Source organism: Balaenoptera acutorostrata, chromosome 6 (genome assembly GCF_949987535.1).
Source record: "Balaenoptera acutorostrata chromosome 6, mBalAcu1.1, whole genome shotgun sequence".
Classification (NCBI taxonomy): domain Eukaryota; kingdom Metazoa; phylum Chordata; class Mammalia; order Artiodactyla; family Balaenopteridae; genus Balaenoptera; species Balaenoptera acutorostrata.
In genome coordinates this window covers 33,832,808-33,849,389 of record NC_080069.1, presented here as the reverse complement: position 1 = coordinate 33,849,389, position 16,582 = coordinate 33,832,808, and the positions used below count along the sequence as shown (strand labels likewise).

The 16,582-nt window shown below is 39.9% G+C and overlaps 1 protein-coding gene across 8 annotated transcripts in view; it reads left to right on the top strand.

Moving 5' to 3' along the window:
• Nucleotides 1–16,582, top strand: part of LOC130708380 (contactin-associated protein like 5-4-like) — a 218,851-nt gene that overhangs the window by 105,424 nt on the left and 96,845 nt on the right. The window contains exon 1 of one of the 8 annotated variants that reach the window (XM_057548250.1): nucleotides 13,160–13,389. The exons of the other annotated variants lie outside the window; for them this stretch is intronic. Coding sequence (XP_057404233.1) covers nucleotides 13,335–13,389 — 55 coding nt within the window. The 5' untranslated portion in view covers nucleotides 13,160–13,334. Of the gene's footprint in view, nucleotides 1–13,159; nucleotides 13,390–16,582 lie in introns of those variants that run through there. 8 annotated transcript variants of the gene reach the window in all.

Below are 16,582 nucleotides of genomic sequence, written 5' to 3'. Positions count from 1 at the left end.
CATTTGACATCTCAGAAATTATCCATGTTTTGACATGAATCTTTATAATTAATGGGAAATTTTAAGTCAGGAGGAGTCTACACAGGGCGAGAGTAATGTTTCTAAATAGCCAAAAACATGGGCTTTTTTTTTTTCTCTCTCTCTTATTCTCTGTCTTTTTGCAGATAAAACAACTTGAATGGACAGCATCCTCTAGGACCTGATATTTAAAAATTGTGCATCTCTACTTGGTCTGCCTTCTAGAACTCTTTGTATTTAGTCAAGATGAAAGTGTTATTCTAATGGAGTTATCCTCTTAAATGGAATGCAAGAGGAAAGTTAGAATATAGATTCCAAGTTAGAGCCCTGTTTTCCAGAAGTTGTTGTGCAGACAGTGGTTGGTTTGCTCACTTCCTACCATGAGCCGCAAGTGGAAGAGGGCAGTAGCTCTCTGTTTTAGGATTATCCCTGTGCATCTACTATTTGTTTATGAACTTTCAGATCTTTGGGGGGGGCGGGGAGGAAGAAGAGATATAATCTGAATAAGAAAATGTCAGTATTTTGATTGCATATTTAGTATTGTAAATCTGTCTCCTGGATCGCATGTCACTTTGAGGAGTAATGTTCACTCTTTCCCGACTAAGGAACAACACAATTGGAAGTTAATTTACAGCTGAATTATTTTCCCCATATAAGTAAAGTACCAGCTATAGCTAGTAGCTGCTGTCCTCCCTAACTCTACTCCCCAGTGAAAAGAAAAAGGACTGAAGTCTCTGAAAAGGACTGAAGCCAGTGTTAGACATTTCAGCCGCTGTTGATGGTGATTATTTGACGTAAATGATGATATTTGTAGACCCAGGGGTTCAATTTAGTGAGTGTTACACACTCATCCGCACCTTGTTAAATCTCAGTACTTGTAATTTTCTCTAGAAGTCTTCTTTTGTTTCCTTCCCCTGTCAAAAGTGCCCTTCTTGTTGTGAGAATGAAAGATGTATTTCTGGCCCACTACAGGTGGGGCACACAACTTGAATCACTGTTCTAGGCGTGGTAATCAGGATTTGTTCTTATCCAACAATGTCTCCTCCCTGTTATGTCCTGCATATGTATGAGAGGTCTCTGCCCTTGGTTGGGGGAGCAGATCAAGCCCATTTTGTTGGCCAGCATGGGAGACAAACATGTGTTCTTCATGTAATAATACCTAGTGCTTGATCTAGGCAAATATATTAGCACCTCAATTTGAAGATTTGTATCAGATTTGAATCCTTTCTTCACTGGAGCAGTGGCTCCTTATGTGCTAAAGTGTTACTGTATCATCTTTCATGAAAGTTTATTAATATGATCCTCTAATAGATATTATCACACAATATTATTCTTTTAAAAGAAAAATAACATAACACAGTATAATAGTGAGACACTTGTATAAATTATCCTAACCCAATAACATGATTAACCTTAAGAATTTGGTATAAAAATACATGAATTGCAGACTGGAGGAACTGAAGATAATGCTACAACTGCTAAGAAGTATAAAATCGTGAGAATTGATTTAAGTGAATGTCTAATAGTGTGTTTATCAAATGTCTCTTCTCAAGGGTATTGTTTGTCAGAACTCCTGTCATTTCAGTGGGCACAGATTCTTTGTAATTATTTGCTAAGTGTCATCAACATATTCTATTGCTATGTGAGCACAGTCAGTCTCAAGTAATGCCATGTGTGCTAAGACAATACAGTCCATAAAGAAGTTTTCACCTTGGGTAATATGGACTAAAATCCTGCTACTGTTTTAATTGGTGCAGGCTTCTTTTTGTCTCAATAGTGTGCTTAGTGGTTTTCTAGAGTGAGTCGAATCCCCCAAGTTAATCAGGATTATTATCCCTGTGAATCTACTGTTTCTTTATGAATTTTCAGATCTTTGGGGAGGAAGAAGAGAGATGATCTGAATAAGAAAATGTCAGTATTTTGGTTGATATTTAGATTGAATTACTTACGTCTACCTGTTTCTGAAAGGCATGAGACCATATGTACTATGTTCCTTGGTGTAGGGAGGGAGCCTATCAGGAGATGTGCCCCGGGAGCAGGTGAGTGGGGAATCCATTCGTGAGTCGGTGAAACATGTTGGGGAAAATGAGCATAGACTATGGAGGGAGGTATTTAGTCAGCACTGGAGCTTGGACTTGTTGGAAAGAGTCTTCCACAAACTGGTAAACGGACCGTTTTTTTTTTTTTTTAAATCATATTTGAATAAACTTCCCAGAAATACTGAGGTCAGAATATTTTTGAAAACTTCGGGAAAACAACAACATTTTTTTCTCCAAAAAAACTTACAAAGTCCATGTGACTATCAACACAGAGTGACAGGCAAAGCTAGAGCTGTGAGGGTCCTGAAGCTTATGCAACTGGGGGAGACTCTTTAAGCAAACAAACAAACAAAACGACCCTAAAGACACATTATCAGTGACCCTCCCATGCCTGAAAGCCTGTTCTGGGGAGAAGACTGGAGCTCAAGAATGTCTGCTCCTTTGAGTTGATTTGGAAAAAAAACCCCAAATCATTCAAGAGTACTAAATAAAGGACATATTCACTGACAAAAATCTCAATTAACTGAGCAAATTTGAATTTGAATTTTTCCCTTTAAATCAAAATCAGAATTTGAATATAAAAGTATACTTATAAAAGTATAAAAGAGTTCAAACAATTTGGAATGACTAGATCCAGGGTTTACCTGCAATTCTAATTCTAATCCTGAAAAACAAATAGGAAATTAACCTCTGGATCTTCTCCCCACTTAACTTTTCAGAGCCTTTAAAGGCTTGGCTTCAACATACAAAGTTCTTCAGAGAAACTTCCAAAGTGTCCCCACTCAATCTGCCTACCTGGGGCCCGTTGCGGTGCTGATTGCTAGAGGCTCTGTTGCATCATATTGAATAACTTTAAAAAACTGAATTATTTATGTCTACCTATTTCTGAGAGGCAGGAAACCATATGTAATACGTTCCTTCAAAATATCATACTTGTTTTGTCCAGTTTGAGTTCTATGGCATAAGGTTAAAATCTGTGTGCTAGTTAAAGTTATACACAACTTGTAAATACTGTAAAAACTAACACAACATTGTAAATCAACTAGACTCCAATGTAAAATAAAAAGTTAAAAAAAGAGAGGGTATGATAGAGTGACCTTTTGACATTATGCAGGAACATTGTTTAATAGGCCCACATGATTGTTTAATTACCTAGAAGAATGCACCCACGTCTGACTTGGTCATTTACCATTTGACTGGCGTTTAGACGCTGAAATTGATGATTTCTTTTTTTTTTTTTTTTTCAGGTACATATGGTAACTACAAAGGTTGTATTGCCCTGTAGGACACTGATCAGTTTTTTTGTAACCTAGCAATCTCATTCTAATGTTCTTCTGTAAATGCCTGTAAATTCCTAGTTTCTCAAAATGCTCTTTTACTGGATTAGTCATTAATGAGTTTATGATTCTTTGGCATGCATTTGTTCTGTATTTGTACGTGTTGTGTTTTTAACTTTTTGAAAATAATGCTTTGACATAGAGATTGCACATGTCTGGTAGGTGTACACATAACCTTGTGTGATAATACATGTGCTTAGTTTGAGTGTTGCTTTACAATAAATTTCCTTTCTGGTTCATTAGAAACTTTACTTTTCAGTAATAATATAGGGAGTCTGGCTCGCCATAAAAAATAAAAATATTCTCCTTAGTTTCCAGGTAATGGGTATTTTCAGTGTACTGATTTGAAATAGAATTGAAACATAAAGTACTTGAAATTTTGAGTAGCTTAAAGTTGGAAACTGTATAGTTTTTATTTAAATATATGCCCGTTTAATGGACCAGTTTAAAAAAAACCCTCCCTCCAAGGCTGTTAATCACAAATGAAAAAATGATATATTTTATCTAGGCTATGGCTTTTATTAAGTTTTTACTCGGTAGTACATCAGGAAAAGATACTCATGGAGGATGTGCTAGTTATAGCTAACTCATGGAGAGAAACTTGAAAAAAGTTTGTTTTTTAAACTGGCAAATATGATCCTTTCGGATGAGTCATTTTAGGGCTATGGTAAATGGTGTATCAGATATTTAAATTGATGTGTTCCTAAGTTGTATCACCTGTGGTTCCACCTCTGGCCTTAGTGGCTGTCACCTGTGGAGAAGGAATTTGTATGCCACGTGTTCCCTGGACCACTGTGGGAGGAAGGGGCTGGTGAACCTTGTTTGGAATCAGTGGCAGTTTCGATAACCTCAGAAGCCACTTAACGCTGTGGCGTAGACCTAGGGTCCCCACATGCTCGTTTCAGTAGCATCTCATTACTTGGGGTGTTCGAGACCCAACAGAGGGTTTCTCTGGAGCTTAGGAGCAAGCAGTGACATTGCTGCTTGGATGATGCAGGAGCGACCTGCTGCCTTGAGACATAAGACCAGGTGCCACCTGCAGTTGTCAAGGTTGTAATTAGTTTTTATTTTAACATTTATAAATCCTCAGGCAGCCAAAGAGCTTGCTAAAGTGAAGCTAAATACACTCTTCCTCGGAGTGGTGAATTGGTGGGAGAAGTGGCAGAATGAACCATGTGTGTGTACGTATGTTTGTGTGTCTTAAGGGAGGCTGGTTGGGTAGAGAGACCTGCCGAAGGAATTAAAAACCACTGTCAATAGCTGTAAGAGAGGCACAGATTGGATTAGGTGACGATCCAGTTACGTGGGATTGAGCTATTTCTTACTTGTTACCATGCAGAACGGATATTCTCCACTTTGGATTTCTGAGCATGTGAGCAATCAGGAAATACAAAGCCATCTGCCCTGACCCAGTTGAACCCCAGTTGAACCCCAGTTGAAACGATTGCCTTCACGGGTCGGAGGTGTTTTGTGTTCTAGGATATTGCTGTGCAGCCACCGTTAGAACCAGCAGCACTTCACCTGCCTCTGAGGCCTTGCCAGGTCCTGGTTCCTGTTAATACAGTTCTAAGGAATGGCTGGTAGGATTTTGATTTCAAGGCGAGTAGAGATAATAAAGGGAATCTGATTAGCATGCGAAAATAATTCAGTAATTTGATTCAGGTCAAAGAAAGTAATTTTAATATAAACTTCTATTATGGAAGAAAATATTTTAAGAACTGTTAAGTATTTTAATGTCTCAGATTTGGCTGATGTAAGAACAATAATATGTTTCTATAGACATCTGTTCAAATGTTTGGAGATGATCAAAATTAAGGATTTGTCATATAGCTTTACGTTTGCTGTGTCTTTGATGATTAGAAACTTGAGAATAAGGACATTGCTATACACTAAAAGTATAATAATACAACATAAAAAAAAAGAAAAATATGGCTGTGTAATGTCATCAAGCTGGCTAGCTGCTGTGTGTCTGGGATTCTTAGGCTTCTCTGCAACGTTGTGTTAACTCATGGAAGTTTTCTTTTTTTAATTAATTAATTTTTGGCTGTGTTGGGTCTTCATTGCGGCACTGAGGCTACGGGCTTTCTCTAGTTGCGACCAGCGTGGGTTACTCTTTGTTGTGGTGCGCGGACTTCTCATTGAGGTGCCTTCTCTTGTTTCGGAGCATGGGCTCTAGGCGCAAGGGCTTCAGTAGCTGCGGTGCGTGGGCTTAGTTGCTCCGCGGCATGTGGGATCTTCCTGGACTAGGGATCGAACCCGTGTTCCCTGTATTGGCAGGCGGACTCTTAACCACAACTCCACCAGGGAAGTCTCGATTCACGGAAGTTCTGATAAGAAAACCTGTGAGCCTTGACATTTCAGAGCACATCCTCTTCTATGGTGTGAACCATGCTGTCATTGCGAGGGGTTAAAAAAATTGGGGGACTGAAAGAGGATATGTTGACTAGAGTTTAGTTAAGGTATGTATAAGAGAGTTTAAGGGAGCAAACGCCAAATTACTCTTTGCTTTCTTAAAGTGACAAGGAACATTTCTGAAAAATATTTTTTCTGGCGTAGAACACAGTAGAATTGACAGATCTCAGAGTCAATTCCCTATTAGAGGTAAGTCAAATGACCTATTTTGAACTATGGTACAAGGTTAACAAACATAATATTGATTTTCCAGTTTAGAAGAATAAATTTTGGATCATAATTATTTACTATTCTTTTGTCATGATGAACTACTGATCTATTTTAAGAAACCTGACAACCTGATCTTTGGGAGACTTGCATCGCTGTGGACTGATTTCACTTGTTCTTCTTCTAAGTGATAGGATTCATTTGTTGGAAGATAGGCTGCATGTTTGCCTAGGGAAAGTTCCTTTTCCTCATGAATATTGCTGCAAGGTGAAGCAGGAGTGGGGAGATACATCCTGCAGGCTATTGCGCATTTGAGCATGAAAAGGACATATGCTGTATCTTAATCACCATCCCAATTCCCTAGGGATGAGACTGGCTTCCCCAGCCTCCCAAGGCCTCCTTCCCAACCCCCAGCATCAGCATGCCCAGAGCCTTCATGAGCATCTTCTTCCATTTTCTTAGATGGAGGTGATGCCGAATGACTTCCTGGGTTGACTTGCGTGGATTTGGCCAGCCAAAGAGGTGTCCTTCCTCCTTCACTACTTCCTGTGGGATCCATCCCCCTGAGGTCTTCCACTGTTATTCCATTTCCCAGGTGTAAGAGGGACTGAAGTGGGAGGATGGCAGTGAGAATGAAAAAGTGACACTGCACACAAAGAACACTTTCAGGACTCAATGGTTGTTTGATTCTATGTGGAGTAATAAGAAATGGGAGTGTGAAGGACTGGGGTATTGGCAAGTGACTTCAACACAACGGGGAATTGTTGGTTCACATCATTGCATTTCAGGCGAGGTTAGATCCAGATGAGGCTGTGCCATCAGGATCAGCCTCTCTTCATGTTTCCGCTCTGTCTTCCCAGTGTCAGCTTGATGCTCAGGCAGGAATCTGCTTGGTAGCTCCATGTCCAAGGTCGACCTTCCTAATCACAGTGGTAGAGAGAATGCTTTCCTCTATTTGGACTTTGGTCCTTATTACCCTGAAGCACTAAGCATGTATTTATTTGTTTATTCCCTCAACTCAAGCTCCAAGAAAGCAGAGACTTCCTCTTTCTTTTTTGTTGTTATTCCTACTTCCTAATCCCCAGAGCCCAGGGATGGTCCTGGAAGACAGTGGGTTCTCAATACATATTTGTTGGATAAGTAAAAAGGTGAATGATTCTCTTTCCCCAAACCACCAGCAAGATCCCCAGATCTGACTTCCACTGTTTTGTCTGTGTTGTGACTGCTCTTATCCAGCTACTGTGACAGGAAAGGTTGGCCCTCATGACCAGTGGTGGAGCCAGGAAGTGATTGCAACTTGATCCTTGACCAGGTGCTTTGACTGCATCACTTTGACAAGAAAGCAAAATGCACAATCCACATTTAGGTAATTAGTTTAACATCTATTATGAAAAGCACTAGCTTTCAGGCTCTTACTGGCTTCATAGAACAGATGCTTGGTTACACGTCTCCCTCCTTCATCAGATTTTAAACTTCCTGAAAACAGAATCACGCTTCTTTGTTCCTGCAGTGCTTTGCTGATGGTACTCAGTAAGTACCAAAGAAATGGAGAAATGAATATATGTTAAATATGCTACCTTGAAAGTATATAGACTATCTGCAGAATCCCCCTGTGTATTTTATCATCATTTTTTAGGTGGCCTAATAAAAATGAATTTTTATGTGACTATCCCTGAGCTCTCTACTAGCCAACTGATTTGTTCATGGAAGGATCCATTGGCTGATTTTGAGTGTTTTGTTTTCTTCCAGTAGGAAAATGCCTGACATAACTTCTGACCCAAGGCTTTGATAAAAAGCATGGTGCCTGTTCTAGAAGTTGCTGGGAAGCCCTGAGGGAGAGCTTGAAAAGGCCAGGTGTCAGGGGAACTACCAAAGACCAACAAGCAGCAAAGAGGAGGCCTTCTGGCAGGTATTATTAGGCAAGATGACTGTTATCTAGGGAGATCTTGATCAAGTCTGATCTCAGCAAGGCTCCATATTCAGGAGGAGCCTGAAACAGAGGTGCCTGGGGGCAGTGTGTAATTGGCCTTCTCCACAAGCCTGCTTCACAGTGTCTACCTGATACTGGAAGCAGCATCTAATCCAGGTGGGAAAGGCTCACTGCACATCAGGGCAGAGGGCCTGCAGGTGCACAGGTGGCCATTGCACTTCAGTGTAGGTGCCCAGGTGTCTCCTTGACACCCATGAGGCTAAATTCATTTGGGTCACAGCTGCCTCTGGGAGTGAGAACCATGGACTCTGTGTCCAGTAACCTGCAACATCAAGTGCACCTGCTCCCATTGTGCTTGCAGACTTGACCCCCTGGTCTAGGGTGAGGAATTTCTGAGTCTGTTTATGGCTGGCCATTATTGTCAACAAAACCTGTTACTATCTTTGAGAAGTTTTATGACTAGCTAGCTCAAAGGCATGACAAAATGCACATGCTATCACTTCAAGACTACCTCTATTTTCAAACAAAGATCGTTCGTATTTTCAGAATTACATAGAAGGGCCCAGTGGAGGTGTAGAAATGAAGATGATTCCAGCAGCACTCCTTCAAACAGCATAAAACTATAAAATTCAACAAGATGTACTAACCTAATGAGTCACACTTTCAGATAGGCAGTGGAGTGGAGTGGTTATGAAAGGAATGTTTGGATTAGGCTTCTGCTTCCACTGATGAATGCCAGCTGTGTGACCCTGGGTCATTTGCTTATCCTTTCTGTGTCTCAGCTTCCTTGTCTCCAAAAATAGAAGTAATAATTATAACCCATCTCATAGACTTGTTATGAAGATTAAATTAATTAATATATATAAAGAATGCCTGGAACATAGTAAGTCCTCAGTGAATTTTAGCCATTACTATTGCTCCTGTTGATCTCAAGTGTAAAATCAGAAATGTGACTTTGGTCCATGACTTTGGGTAGAATAATCAGATAAGGAATTTTAGGGAAAGGCATTTATACTGGGTATTTCCATTATTCAAAGTATTATCACTAATACTGCAAGATTAAGACAATATTACAAAAGAAGAATATTTAAAAATAAGTTTATGTCATAGAATTAGAAACTCTAACAGTACATTGATATGTTTCAGCTTTCCGTAATATTATATCTCTCTAAGCAATAAAGCTTTTCAGATTAAGCTATTTGGATTAAATTGTCACTAGCAACTTTGACTTCTTTCGGTTTTATATATTTTTCCACTAGCTGAAAAGGACTCCCCAGATCAAGACAATATGCTCCTGAAACATACACTGCTTGTTATCTGGCTGTTTTTTATGAAGTCTTCTAAGACATATAGTATCTGACCATCAGTATGGGTTGTTTGACATTTATGATAGTGAAATGAGTGTTAGTGTCCAAGTCAAACATGTTTTGTATGCTTTGGAATGTCATCTCACTTAGAATGGGTATGAAAACTTTGGTGTGGATCCTTGGAAAGAGAGCATTACTGTTTGACTGTGAAAGGTTAGGTTTAGCCCCATCTCTTGAATTTTCTCATGTCCCCTTTTCTTCAGTCATCCCATCACTGACTTATTCAAACCCTCTAAATCTCTGGCATTTACTATTGTTGTCTTCATGATTTTCCTGTCTCTACCTCACCTCCTTCTGATCCATTTGCTATCCTGCTGCCAGAATAATCTTTCTAAAGACCACTTACCTGATGATCTTGCTTTTCTGGGTAAAGATTTTCGAATCTTCCCTCACATCACACACACACACACACACACACGCATACATTTATTCCTTGAAAGGTCCCTTCCCTTCACTTACTGTTCCTAGTCCCTCCTTTAACTGACCCTAAACTACAACCACCACCTAGCTACGCTGGCATTCTTCCATCAGGACTTTCAGTTACCCCTCCCTCTACTTCTGGCACTTTCTCTACGTGTCTTGTCTTCCTGTTGAATATAGTCATCTAGGCTCTTACAGATCCATTTCCAGGAAACATATGCTCACAATAAAAATAAAAACATGAAATGCAAGAGGAAGAATCATCAGAAATAATAAACTACAGAATTAGACCAAAATAAATGTATATATTGAAAGAGATTTAGGATATAAAATTTGTTTTATATGTATAAAGAAATAAAAGAGTAGAAGAATGGAAAGAATACCCTCTCCTTCCCTAGGCCCACAGAGCCTCAAGTCTATTGAAACTGATTTGGTCCTCTCTCCTCAATGTCAACCTGCCTGTTTTCTTTGTTACTTCTTTGCTCTAATACACTACCCAGATCGTGGCTTGGAGGATTTGTATGCAGGGTTATTTACCATACACAATTAGGAAACCCCTTCCCGTGTGTTCTTCGGTCTCTGGCCATGGCGTTGGCAGTAGTCTGGGCTCACTCTCACTTATCACTGAGCCTCTGATTGGAGTCCTGGCGGCCGAGGCACTGTCACTCATGACAGCACAGCCTTTCTCCTTCGATACTTTCATAATCTGAAAATGAAATGCACATCTTTCACTGGTAGATTAGTAATAGAATTTTCTTCTCTACTTTTCGTTTGCAGACTAGGTTTTAAAGCCTCAAGTGACTGTGTGAACTTGTATCTTGTCTCTGCCAGCTGTCTGCATCAGCAGCATGGGGTGACTTCGGTTGCCAGACCTTTCTCATGCTATCCACCCATCAAATGGCTTCCACCCAGGGTCCCAGGAGTGTGTTGGTTTCCTGAGGAACAAAATCCTATCTTCCAGTAGAACGCTTACTTCCAGCTACTCACTGGCACATACAGAGTCATACAGAGTTTGTAAACCTAGCTTTTCTTCTTACCACTTGGAGATTAATCCTATAATGCCCTCATTCTTCCAGAACAATAGTTCTCCACCTGAGAATTAAACAATTGCTTCTTTAAGCCACATTGAGCCACATCTGGCAGGAAATGTTGTACTGAAAATTGGAAGATCTAACTGGTGGCTGGATTTGACATCGCTGAGTCTTTTGTAATATTCTCCGCTTCATTTTGCTGAGAAATGAAAGTTTGCATTAGGTGGTCTGGAGTTGTGAAACACAAATGTGGACATATGGAAAAAATTCTCAAAGCTCTTTTTATTTTTCTTGAAGTGACAATATTGCCTTATGTTTAAACCCATTGAGTAGAATAATATGACTTATTTAAAAGCCTACATATTTTCAGCTTTATAATATCAGGCATGCCTATGGAAAGAAGCCTTTCCTCAGAGAGGGGAAATAGTGAGTATTTAGAATGACAATTGTAATTTTAGCAGTTTAACTGGGACTTTTTGTTTTTTATTATTTGGTTAAAGGGCCAGATCGTAAATATTTAGGCTCTGTGGGCCTGGAACTACTGAACGCTGCCACTGCAGAGTGAAAGCAGCCCTGGACTGTACTTAATGAATGGGTGTGGCAGTGTTTCAATGAAACATTGTTTAGACAGGAACAAAGCAGATTTGGACCTCATGCCAATTTGTTGACCCTTACCCTAGAAAAAACTCTGAGTTTCACATTCTTTTCTTATATCCCCATGACCCTCCTTTTTAAAATCATCTGCCATCTATCTATACGGTGCAGTGCAATGTTAGGTTGCCAGATTTATGTTTGTTGATTGTATGTCTCCCAAACTATATATTTATATGAAATTCAAATTTATCTGGGCATGGTGTATTTTACCTGGCAACCCTATCCCAGTGACCTTTTTCCCACATAGTCCACCTTAATTTGGAGCTTGATGTCCTTCCCTAGATCAAAATCTTCTTTGGAAAATGTCTGAAGTTCTTAAAGATCCGCTGAGGGGGAATTTAGGGCCACACTGCCTTTCCTACGATTGCCTTTGTTGCATGTTAGGAACAATAATGAAGGAAAAGGAACAAAGTTTTTGTCTCAGGCTAAATACAAGCACATCTGTACTTGTGCAAGAGAGGTTTGGTGGAGCCGTAATTTCCTTTCCATTCCCTGAACATCTGCCCTGGTCACAGGTTACCTATTGTTTCTAGGTAAGTGAATCCTGATGGAGTCAACATGGAGGACGATATTCAGAGAGGAGGGGTCTTAAAGGGATATGATACAGAAGAGAACCTACCTAGTACAGAGTAAATGCTTCAGTGCATACATGTTCATTATCATTCCCTAGTCCTTTAACATCCCAATTATTTCAATTCATTCAATATAAAATATTCAAAGAATAATTCTGCCCATATACTCTGTACTTGCTTAATAAATAAGCATCATTAAAGTTAAAATTTAGAAGAATGAGACTATACAAGTCACAAGATCAAGGTATGATTTCAGTCATTCTAAATGATGTTGGTATTTGAGTTCAAATTACATTGCACGCTGGCTCTGAAAGGGGCAGAATTATTTTCCAGAAAATGTTGGCAAAGATCTGCTAGGCTGTGAGAAGTTGGTTCTCATGTACTCTGGGCTGTGAGAGAACACTGTGTCTTTTCCCATAAACAGGAGGGAAGGTGAACGGGCTCTGGGGACTTCTGATGGGGAAGATAATGCAAGGTGCCTTCATACCTCAGCTGTTCAGCACCATTAACCTTCCCAGTAATTGAAACACACAAAAGGGGGTGGTAAGTGAGAGGCCTCCCTCTCGTCAATTACCTGGCAGGTACAATTACTTAAGCCTTCAAACAAAGAAACGACTTTAGGTTCCTTTTAAACCATTCTTTACAAACAAATCAACCAAAGCTTTTTGTTTTTTAACTCTAATGGTATAATCATTTCTTTCTTTTGATTTGTGCCTGTGGATTAAAGCATACCCAGCTCAATAAGGTGGGCATTTGTTATTTAATTAATGTAACTAATAAAGTCCACCATGTAGAAAAGGTTACAGCAACAAAAAAAAGAGGTCTTAAAGGTTTACCATGGGAGACCAATTTACGATTCAAAGTGGTTTTAGACTGACAGGCAAAAAAAAGATTTCATTTTCCACATGGAAATGAAAAATACAAATGCAAAATTTTAATCTAGTTCCAGCTGAGGAATAACATCATATTGCAATGACAATACAAGGAAAATGAACCTAATCCTATCAATGTGTGTATGGACATGAAGGAAACTAGTTTTCATCAGTTATGTCAATGACATAACAATAGAGCAATGGAAGTGTGTGTGTGTGGGTGGGTTCAGGTTCATTTGCAAGTGCAGATGCTTGCAGCGGGTGGGGGTGGGGGTGGGGGTGTGGCTGCAGGTTGGGGCTCCCGCCCCGCCGGCTGCGCGGGTTCGCCGAGCCCGGAGGAGGGAGCGCTAGCTACCCCGAGCGGGAGGGAGCTTGCAGACTCCGGCTCAGAGCAGCTGTCTGGACACCTTGGGTTTTGGGGTGGGGAGCGCCGGCGACTGTGAACACGGACTCCGCCGCGGGAGCCTGTCTCAGGATGCTCTTTCTTTTGTCTGCCCAGCCCTGGAGTACATTAGCAGCAGGGAATACTTGTGAGTACAGCAAATCTTTTAAAACTTATACTGTCAACTGAGAATTCGTGTTTTTGAAAAAAACTAATTGAATTTTACAAATGGAATCACTGGTCTGCTTCTGAAAATGAGGCATTTAAAAACCATCGCAAAGTCCCCACGCTTGGATAGGATGGTTTACAATGGTTTTTCCACTTGTCAAGTCTGTAATACACAAAGCCTGTTTTGACTTGTCTGTGAGCTGAATTTTGTCTGTGTGCTGTTGTTTTGAATATTCATTGAGAAAGCTCAAGTTCTAGTAAAACCTAAAATTAGCATGAGAATATTGAGGCGGAGAGAGACCAGAGATAGAGGATAGCAGGAGATGAGGAGAGAAGAGCATGCCAATATGTCATTTCTTTCTTTTTACTATGACTACATTTTGGAGGATTTATGTCAGAAAGGAAATCGTTGGCCGACCTGGCCGGGTCCTGCATTAGCGTAGATGTTTGCAGCTGGCGCCCTGCGGAATCGGGTACCAAGAACTCGGGCGCTGCAGCGGCGGGCAGGCTCCGCAGCAGAGCCCAGGCGGCAAACCTGGTTAGTCCCCAGAATTACGAGAAGGATAGACCCCTCAGAATTAGAAGGCTTTTGCTTAAAGGGAAAACATAACCTGCCATTCAGGTTCATTTGCAAGTGCACATGCTTGTATATTGTGATGTGCTGTGTTTCTCATTTTGTTGGTTCAGTGAAGATGTATTAACCTCTCAGTTCTGGACTGGCAATGCGAGTCTGATCTAAAGATGCTAGCCAAATTGATTCAGCCGACCTCAAGGCATTTTAATCTGGAAATCGGAAAAAGTTTTCAAAGTGTTATTCAGATTGAAATCTCCATCATAGGGCTTTTCTTTCCTTGAGGGATTGGAAGAAAGCCCCCTTAGTCCTACATCCACACCCCATCCCCCTCAAGAATTTTTTTAAAATCAGGTTGTAGGGAGTAAGGCAAGCTATTATGCATTTCAAGAAAGTGCTAGTAGGCATGTTAGAAACCGACCTTGCTGCTGGGTATCCAGTTTTATCTGGGGGTGCGGTGGGCTGGGGAACTCCGCCCTTACCAGGAAGTTTGTGCTAAAGTGAAAAGCATTTTGTACAAATAGTTACCCTTCCAGCATTCATCCATATATGCCCCGAGGCTGTGATAAGTTTGTGTTGTCATCATTTAGTATCAGCTCATTTAATGCCATATTATATGAGCCACTCCTGAAAACGAGCCTTAGTCTCCTTTAAGAAAATACTGCCCCGTGTTTCAGACAGAATTTTAATTTAGCTTTGGGCACAATTTCCATGAATTAATGACAATGGGGGCATTTACATGAAATCCTTAGGTCGTGCAGTAAAGCATTTATCACTTTGCTAAGAAATTAAAAATGTAGTACTAAATGATTTGCTAGTATACAAGAATTGTAGAATAATTTAACATAGTACACTGAGGTGCAATTAAAAAGTCACCAGAGGTCACTCTTACTTAAAGGAAACATGGCTTCAAAAATCCTTCCCTTAGAAGAGAAGCAGAGTGCTGTGCTGCCTTTCTTGTCTCCTTAGTTGTGATTACAGGATATTGCAAGATCAGTTATTTTGATATTTCTTTATTTTCTGTTTGTATTTTATTCCCTGAAATCCCCAGAGGTATCATGTTCTTCATACTGAGCATCTTTTTTAAGAGTCACATGCTCTGAGGTGCTCCATGTCTGAATATCCAGGCAGATAGCCCTTTCTGAATTGAATATATCTCTAAGCTCAGTTGGTCTGGGTCTCTGGCTGACTCTTCAAATGTCAATGCTAGTTTTCACTTTTCAGCCTCTGTTTTATTTAGATGTGTTTAGTACTCTGATTAAAAGTTCAGTAAGTTAAGAGTACCTATGTAAATTTGCATGGCTAAGAACACTTTAGATACTATAGAGTCCTTGATCACCGCAAAGATGGCTACTATAGTTGTTCAAGTGTCAAGTATATATTTAAAGGTCTTTGCAGACTTAAAGATTCATAGAGGGTACACAAACTGTGTTTGATAATTGCTTGCTAATCTCATTTGACAGTATCCTTTGGAGCAGTAGAAGTAATGGTGAATGAATCTTATTATAGTCTAGATTAGGTAATTTGACCAATTGGATTTTTCCTTAACTCTCGAATATTTGGGAGGTGTTTGTTTGTATGTGTAGATGTATATACAAGGAAGGTATTTCAAACCCATATTTGAAATTTGTTACTACATAAATCAAGGTAGAGGGTTCTTTTCGTCCTGTCCCATCATTTGAGAAATTCTAAAGAGGAGTTTGCCAGCAGGATGGGATTTAGGCTACCAACAAGAAATCACGAACACCAGCATTTGCTCAAGTCTTTTGATCGCTAACCTTTTATTCCTAAGAAGTGTTTTAAGAACTCAAGTAATCTTTTCAGACAAGACTTTAAAACTAACAAAAATGAAATATTCTTAAGCCCTGATAAAATAATGAGAACTGTATGTAAATTTTTAAAAAGGTAAAGATCTTCTCCCCAAAAGGATACACTGACATTTTTCCTCTATTTACAACTGGTTCTCAGTAGTAAATTAGTCAGACCGCGGTGGGGGTGGGGGGTCAACCTGGGTGAGGTTCTGGCATAAGACATACTCTCATACAGGACTTGGTTGAAACATTTGACATCTCAGAAATTATCCATGTTTTGACATGAATCTTTATAATTAATGGGAAATTTTAAGTCAGGAGGAGTCTACACAGGGCGAGAGTAATGTTTCTAAATAGCCAAAAACATGGGCTTTTTTTTTTTCTCTCTCTCTTATTCTCTGTCTTTTTGCAGATAAAACAACTTGAATGGACAGCATCCTCTAGGACCTGATATTTAAAAATTGTGCATCTCTACTTGGTCTGCCTTCTAGAACTCTTTGTATTTAGTCAAGATGAAAGTGTTATTCTAATGGAGTTATCCTCTTAAATGGAATGCAAGAGGAAAGTTAGAATATAGATTCCAAGTTAGAGCCCTGTTTTCCAGAAGTTGTTGTGCAGACAGTGGTTGGTTTGCTCACTTCCTACCATGAGCCGCAAGTGGAAGAGGGCAGTAGCTCTCTGTTTTAGGATTATCCCTGTGCATCTACTATTTGTTTATGAACTTTCAGATCTTTGGGGGGGGCGGGGAGGAAGAAGAGATATAATCTGAATAAGAAAATGTCAGTATTTTG